Source organism: Cynara cardunculus (genome assembly GCF_001531365.2).
Source record: "Cynara cardunculus var. scolymus isolate 2C chromosome LG 14, CcrdV1, whole genome shotgun sequence".
Classification (NCBI taxonomy): domain Eukaryota; kingdom Viridiplantae; phylum Streptophyta; class Magnoliopsida; order Asterales; family Asteraceae; genus Cynara; species Cynara cardunculus.
In genome coordinates, this window is record NC_037541.1 from 6,614,541 (window position 1) to 6,622,704 (window position 8,164).

The window sequence follows — 8,164 nt, forward strand, 5'->3', positions numbered from 1 at the left end:
GAGTGTATTATCACCAAAAATGAATTTTCATTATTAGAGATGTGATAATAACAATTTGAAGAATAGCTGAATCAGATATTGGAAATCTGATTGAAGAGAAAATTCACAAGTATAGTCTGAAAGAAATACATGTTCAGAAATGGTACTCGTTCCCAAAAAGAATTCAAAATCTTTTAAACATCATACTTCTTAGAAATGAAAAACGTTTAAGTTCAAAGAAGTGGTTTAAACATTTAAGAAAACATTTTATATGCAAAGAAGTTGTTCTTCATCAATGCATATTCAGAGAAAGGTAAGAAAGATACACCTGATATGAATAACATATTATAATGAAATGATAATGAGTTCCCCCTTGATGATATAGCTCAAAACTCAAACAAGTGATTAGAATTTCGCATTTAAGAGCATAAAGATCAAGTTCAAATAAAATTTTAAACTCAAACTCCCCCTAGAAAGATGGATTAGATTTTTATACAGACAGATTAAGCATTTCAAGCATGCTTACTAAAAACGAAAACCTTTTCTCCTCGAGAGGTTTTGTGAAAATGTCAAGATAGAAATCTGTCTGCATAAAATGCATCTCAATTGACCCTTTTTCTACATTATCTTTAATGAAATGATACCTGATATCGATGGGTTTGGTCTTAGAGTATTGAATTGGATTAGTAGTTATAGCAATTGCGCTCTTTAAATCGCAGTTGATAGGGACTTTTGTTGAACATGTACCCGTAGTCTAGAAGTTGTGTCTTCATCCGCAAAACTTCTGAACAACAACTAGCTGTTGCAACATAGTCTGCCTTAACATTAGAAGTTGAAACACAGTTTTGCTTCTTCGAAGTCCAACTTACGAGCTTGTCGCCTAAGAACTTATAGGATCCAAAAGTGCTCTTTCTATCCAGTTTACAACCTGCATGGTCAGAATCAGTAAACGCAATTAGCTCAAAACTAGATTCTTTTGGATACCAAAGGCCTAAATTTTGTGTGCCTTTGAGGTATCTAAGAATTCTTTTAACCGCTGCAAGGTGTGACTCTTTAGGATTAGCCTGATATCTCGTACAAGAACATGTTGCAAACATTATATCTGGTCTACTAGAAGTTAAGTATAATAAAGATCCAATCATGGCATGGTAATTTTGTTGATCAACAGATTTTCCGTATAAATCTGCATCTAATAAAGTATAAGTAGCCATGGGAGTCTTTATGGAAACATTCAAACATATTAAATACTTTCAAAATATCTTTTACATATTTGGACTGATTAATGAATGTCATTGGGGAGTTGTTTTACTTGAAGACCAAGAAAGAAATTTAACTCTCCCATCATACTCATTTGWAATTTAGATTTCATGATGTCTGAGAAGTTCTTTCAAAAATAATGTCATCAACATATATGTGTATCAAAATCATATGCTTACCTTTCTTTTTAAGGAATAACATAGTATCTATCGTATCTTTCTTGAAACCAGATTTCAGTAGGAATTGAGTTAGAGTATCATATCATGCCTAGGATCTTGTTTCAAACTGTATAGTGCTTTGTCTAGGACATAGACATGATCAGGCTTTTATGGATCAACAAAACCTTCAGGCTGACTCACGTAAACTTCTTTGTGAAGAATACTGTTCAGGAATTCGGATTTGGCATCCATTTTGTAGACTTTGAAATTCTTGTAAGCATCATACGCCAATAATATTCTGATGGCTTCAATGCGTGCGACTGCAGCAAAGGTCTCATCATAATCGATGCCTTCTTGTTGAATGTAACCTTTAGCAACCAATCAGGCTTTGTTTCTTATTCCCATCTTATTCTTTTTGTTTTGGAAGACCCATTTTGTACCTTTACATGTAGATAAGCACGTTTGGAGACAACAGAGTGACTTCATACATGTGCTTTACTTTGAGAGGTATGAGATTGTCATTTGTGTGCAAGAGGATAAGACAAAATCTAATCTTGTACAAAAATATTATTTGTTCAGTGTTCGCCAAATCTTGAACAAACTTCAAACTTGATTGTAAACATGCTTGTCATCACTAAAAACCGCATCAGAGCACAAAACTGTCTGTCTCTATCTTCTGCTTTTTCTTTGACATCGTTGGAGGTTCTTTCGGTGTGAGTTTTGTCTTCTTGAAGAATACTTGGCATTTTTGAGAAGTTTACAATACATGTTCAGCGATCACTGAACAGACTAAGTGATGATCGCTAAAACTGAATAAAACAGAACTAAGTATTTTTCGTTAGGTATAAAAGGATCATTATTAAATCACGGAGAGAGTAAGGATCAACAGATGACTAAAAATAATGTAGTTATTTCTCTTGAGACCACACGATTGTTGATGATTTTATTGTCATCAAGTGCTTTAGTGTAATTGTGATTTACACACGATCGATGGGTTTATAGGTTAGGGGTGTGCAGAAAGTCATACGATCCAATTTAAAGCGACTGATCGTAGAACTGACCGACTATAATCGGATCAAATTGGATCCAAAATTTCAACATCCAAATCGGTCGGTTCTAGGATGGCAGTCCAAAATCCAATAAACTAAACCGATCCAATCTAATGACCATCAAATTACTTATCCAATTATCATCCAACTACCATCCACTATATAAACTTACTAAGATTTAATGATAGTTTTTTTAGTTTATATTTTTACGTAGTTTTTAAATAATTTAAGAAAATATATGTTAATTGGTTGAAATAGTTGATTAATTGGTTGAAAATTAGGTCAAAATCCATTAAGATTCAATGTATAACCAATAGTAAAATATAATAGATGGAACCAGTCTGATCCAATCATCTATTGGATTGGATCGGATGTCCATTGTTAATTGGTTGAAAATTAAATAAAAATATTGGATTGATCCAATGGATAACAGATAATAAAATCCATTGGATAAAACCTATCTGATCCAATCATCCATTAGATTGAATTTGATAGGATGTCCAATGTTAATTGGTTGAAAATTATATCAAAATATTGGATTAATCCAATGGATGGAACTGATCTGATTCGATCATCCATCGGATTGGATTATATTGAATGTCCAATGTTAATTGGATTGGATCGGATGACAGAGTCGAACATCCAATAGATGATTTGATTGAATCAGGTCCACCTTAATTCATTAGATTTCAATTGATGAACACCTTTAGGTTAGGCTAAGAGGTGTAAAGTGCACACTTGTAGAAATTGTCATGGACCTGTGATCGCCCTAAAGTGGGGGGGGGTCAATGGATCATACCCCCTTGTGGGGTTCTAGGAGCAGCACCGCTGGCAGGGTTCAAAAGGGTCAGCCTCTTTGGCGATGGTCCATCTACATAAAATTCAAAACGCGTGTAGCCTTCTGAACTTCTTTTCAGAAAGGGTGTAGCTTTCTGAAATTCTTTTTGAAGACGTGTAGCCTTCTATAGTATACATCAGAATATTAGATTTGGTTTGAAAAGGCATGATTTCTTCAGAACTTTGGTGCAGTAACTATTATTGATCTTATTCGTTAGTAGTTATTTGATAACTCTTATTATCTTCAAATAACTACTTAACCACCCCCAATTAATTGGAAATTAACTACCTATCTAAGTGGTCTTCAATCTCATTTTAACATATGGAAAACACACAATCTATCTCAATTCTTCCTCCAAATATTGAGTGTGTATTTTGATTATTCCCAAATAAATTATGTGATACCTGTAGGCTAAGACATGACCGAAAATATTACTTATAGAAAATTATTCCATTCACATTTTATTTTACCATCCAAGTCCTATTCATTGATATCTATATCCATTGTGTACACATGCATGTATGTGTAACATCCAATTTTAGTATTCAACGATAAACATATACATAGGTATATATATATATATATATATATATATATATATATATGTTGGTATACGTATTATAACCATGGAATCTTAATTTAGAGATTTTGTCAACAATACATGAAATCTTAGTTTTAACAATAATATTTCCATCGCATGATTTATTCTTTTGCTATTAAAAACGATGGCGTAGTCTAGAGTCAATTAACCAATTATGAGTTTGACATTTTCTTTTATTTGGACTTGCAAACAATTCCAAAATGCTTATTTAAATGTATTCATAATTGAGTTCTTTAATTATTATATATAATAATTTATGTTTTACTATAAAATTGTTTAATAAGAACAACCTCATCTAATATTTTGTCTCGTTGCTTCATATCTCAGGCCAAATTTGAGCTTCACATGTGAATGGAGCAATATTCGTGTAGAATTTTTGAGCTAATGATTCCATCATATTTGACCAATTCTAGCACACATATGATTCTTGGATATATAGTAATCATCATTCTCTTCTTATTAAATTTATATTGATAAATTTCATATCACTAAAATTATTGAGGATTCATTTCAATTTTTAATTAGAAATATTAAATGTTTGTTTCCACATGATATTTTGTTAACATTTGTTACGATATTGGTTTTTTATATGATATTCTTGAAATTAGTCTTTTATACATAAAATACTTCTTAAAAATGTCATACAATAAGGATGATAAAATGATTTATTTTTTGTCTTATTAAATTATCGAATTTTTTTAAATAAAACTTATTAGATCGTTTAATTTTGTCCTTACAACTTATTATTGTAGTGTTTTCAGAGAACATAGCAATTTTTTTCTAAAAACTTAACAAGTGCTCTATTAATACCTTGTGCATTTTGTTGTAATGGCATGTATAAAAATGGGACTATATTGAATTAAAGTATATCCAAAACGGTTGATTGCCATAAATTATCTGATATACATTTTTAGTAAGAGTAAATTAAGTTACGATTTTCATTCATGTGCTTTCAAAACTATGGTTTGTGTTCTTATGGTTTGAAAATACATGGTTGTTTTCATCTCAGGCCAATTTGGTCATTGATTTACCGTTAACTATACGAATAGAAAACAACAATGAATTGTAAATCTTATGACTAGAACCATTATTTTGAAAACACAAAAACAGATATAGCAATCTTAAACAAACTAGAGGGACAAAAAAGCATAGTTTACTCATTTACTAGTGAAGATAATCACATTTTTTATTTATCTAGTTTTATAAAAAAATATCATATCTTTTTGCAACAACAAATCTTACAAATTTTTAGTAGCACACAATGAAATTTGAACTCATAAAAGTTAACTTTACCCACTAGTGGAATCCCTTAGGGTTTTGTTGCTTTTATATTAATTAATAATAGTGTGATGGTCAACATATTTGTATCATTCAATTATTGGGTCAATGTCAATGTTAGTTGGAATATTGAAGACCTTGCTTGTTACAATGGAAAGCAAAAATTATGAAATATATAGAAGTTTGGAGATGAAAAGCAAAAGGGAAAGGGAGGGGAGCCTTTGTGATCAATTGGTTTTTAAGAGAAATGAACCCAAAAGTTTTTGATTTCTAAGGATATGTTGATTTGAATAAGAGGATTATGGCATACTTATGAAGTAATTTTCGGAACCCAGATATGTACACGTTAATTAAGGCTTATGAAGTAATTTTCGGAACCCAGATATGTACACGTTAATTAAGGCTTAATATGAACTGTTCATACAAATATCATCTGATCGTTTATATGTAACACAAGTTAAAGAAGCGTATGAAGAGTTTTTGAGTAAACAATAACAGTTTAATAGATACAAACTCCTAATGATATGACAACGCAACCATATATAGTTATTGTCAGCGAGTTTGTAGGTGTTGCCAAAGGGTTAATGGCACCTACGTTACGAATTACAGTAGATATTAATTTTTTGAATGTCAAAAGTTTAAATTTAATTCAAAATAAGAAGTGTGTGAGTGTGTGTTTTGATATAAATAAATGTTATATGTTACATCAAAGAGAAATTAATGTAGGCATCAAATATCACTTTATAAGCCACCTGCCATTATTGACAAATAGGAAAGTTAGAAAAGCCATTTTTGGTTAAGTAGAAAATGAGGGCTTGATGATCACAAGTTGTGAGTAAAAATTCCAACCATCTTGAAAACCAAATAAAAACGAGAAACAAAAGAATAGATGCTTTACGAAAATAGTTGCATAAAATAAAAAAGAAAATTTTGAGTGTAACTCATTCATCTATTTTGTAAGATTTAGGTTATGTTTGATAAACTAACGTATAAGATAACTGATGGTTGATAAGATAGTTGGTGACTGATAATTAAGTTGCTGATAACTTAGTTGGTGGTTGATAATTAAGCTAGCTGGTGAACTAAATACACTAGTAAAAACTAGTTAAAAAATGTAAAATGATAAAAAAAAAAACATGTTAATAAAATTAATAAAATTTAACATTTCATAATATATTTAAAACAATTCGGTAATAATATGATGTGTTAATTTATACAAACTAGATGTTAAAAAATATAAATAATAAAGTATGTTAATTAATATATTTCAATTTGATCTATAATTAGAGAAAAGTCCAAAAAATCTCAATAAAGTTTCTCATTTTGACTGTTTTAGTCCCTAAACTATTTTTTAAAATGAACAACAAAAAACATTAAACATTCTCAATAAAGGAGGCTGCAAAGTGTTATCATTTGGTCCTTTATTGTTACTTTTTGGGACCCCGTATTCACTTTCCTACAATGCAAAAAATCGTAAAGGCTGCATGGGGCAAGTATGGGTATCGTGACTCGATGATGAATAAGAATGGGACATTCTTTTTCAGATTTAATGATGAAGGAGGTTGTACGCAAGTGATTGAGTCGGGGACTTTAATGGTAAGAGGAGTTCTGCTGTTTGTTTTTTGATGGGATCCAACAAAGGGGTTGCGCAAACCGAAACATATGCCCGTTGTGGGTTATATTACACAACATTCTGTTGGTGGCTTTCAATAAGGAGGGGGTCAGTAGTATTGCTAGTTCCTTAAGCATACCTAAGAAAATGGATTCATGCACGACTGTTATGTGTGGCAAGGCTTGGAGATGGCTTGGTACTTATTGAAGTATGGGTCGTAGGAGAAATTAAACGTAAAGTAGTGGTAGTGATATCGAATCTCAATGGGGGGAGGATGAAAAGGTGAACATTGAGGTGGAATACCTATGGGAGCATTTACAATGCTCACATTGTCGTGTGTTTGGACATAAGACAACCTCATGTATAAAGGCAATTATTCAACAACAGGCAAAACCGCAAGATGAGAAGAAGGATGCGGATGGGTTTATTAGGGTGGAAATCGTCAATGGAAGGCTAAACCAAAGGTCACTTCACGGCTACAAAACCTTCAAACAGAAAATACTAACGTGAATGCAAATTCTTCAAGAGTGGAACCGATTACTATTGTGGATGCAAGTTCTTCAAGAGTGGAACCAATTGGAGAGGAGTTTAATGGCCAAGGGGGGAAGACGATGCAATCCAAACCAAATGACGCAGGCAAAGCGAAAGAAGGGGAGCCTACAAATGCGACAAAAGGAGACGAACTAAACCCTTCTAAAGAGGTTACAACAGCCCTGTTATTATCTTATGTGGTTAAAACATTTTGGGTGGCTCGGAGAGGGACCTTGATTAATCCACTAGCATGCACAAACAGATTTGGGCCTTTAGAGAACATGATGGGAGAGGAAACACGTGAACGTAATATCGTGGCTCTTGATAAGGAGATTTTAAAGAGCATTATGAATGCGGATTCAAGGGACCATTTGGCAAAGGGTTCCAACGATTAATAATGTTAAAGTTCGCATCTTTGAATATCTGGGGATTAAATTCCCCGGTCAAGCAAAGGGAGGTTAGAAGTTTAATTCATTGTAATGGTTTAAATTTTTGTGCAATAATGGAGTCTCATGTGACTAGGGAGTCTTTAGAGGATGTTTGCTTACGTACATTTGGTAGATGGTCTTGGATGTCAAATCAGGTGTCGGCTAAGCATGGTACTCGTCTTATTATTTCTTGGGATTTACGACTATTAGATGTCATGGTGCTTGAGGTTCATGGCCAATAAATGCATTGTGAACTACGTATTCTTGGAGTTTAAGAACCGGTTTTCATTTCGGTTGTATATGGGGCTAATAACGTCCTTAAGCGGAGTTATGGTCGCGTCTCCGGAAATTCAAAGTCTTATTGGGGTCAAAACCTTGGGCTGTTTTGGGCAATTTCAATGCCATGTTGTTTCCGCATGATGGTTTTGGTGGG

General features: G+C 32.6%; 1 protein-coding gene across 1 annotated transcript; it reads right to left on the reverse strand.

The window, feature by feature from the left end:
- Positions 1–662: 662 nt before the first annotated feature.
- On the reverse strand, positions 663–1,190 carry LOC112526377 (uncharacterized mitochondrial protein AtMg00810-like). The gene has a single exon (XM_025136664.1). The coding sequence runs from the start codon at positions 1,188–1,190 to the stop codon at positions 663–665; it is 528 nt and encodes a 175-aa protein (XP_024992432.1).
- Positions 1,191–8,164: the final 6,974 nt, after the last annotated feature.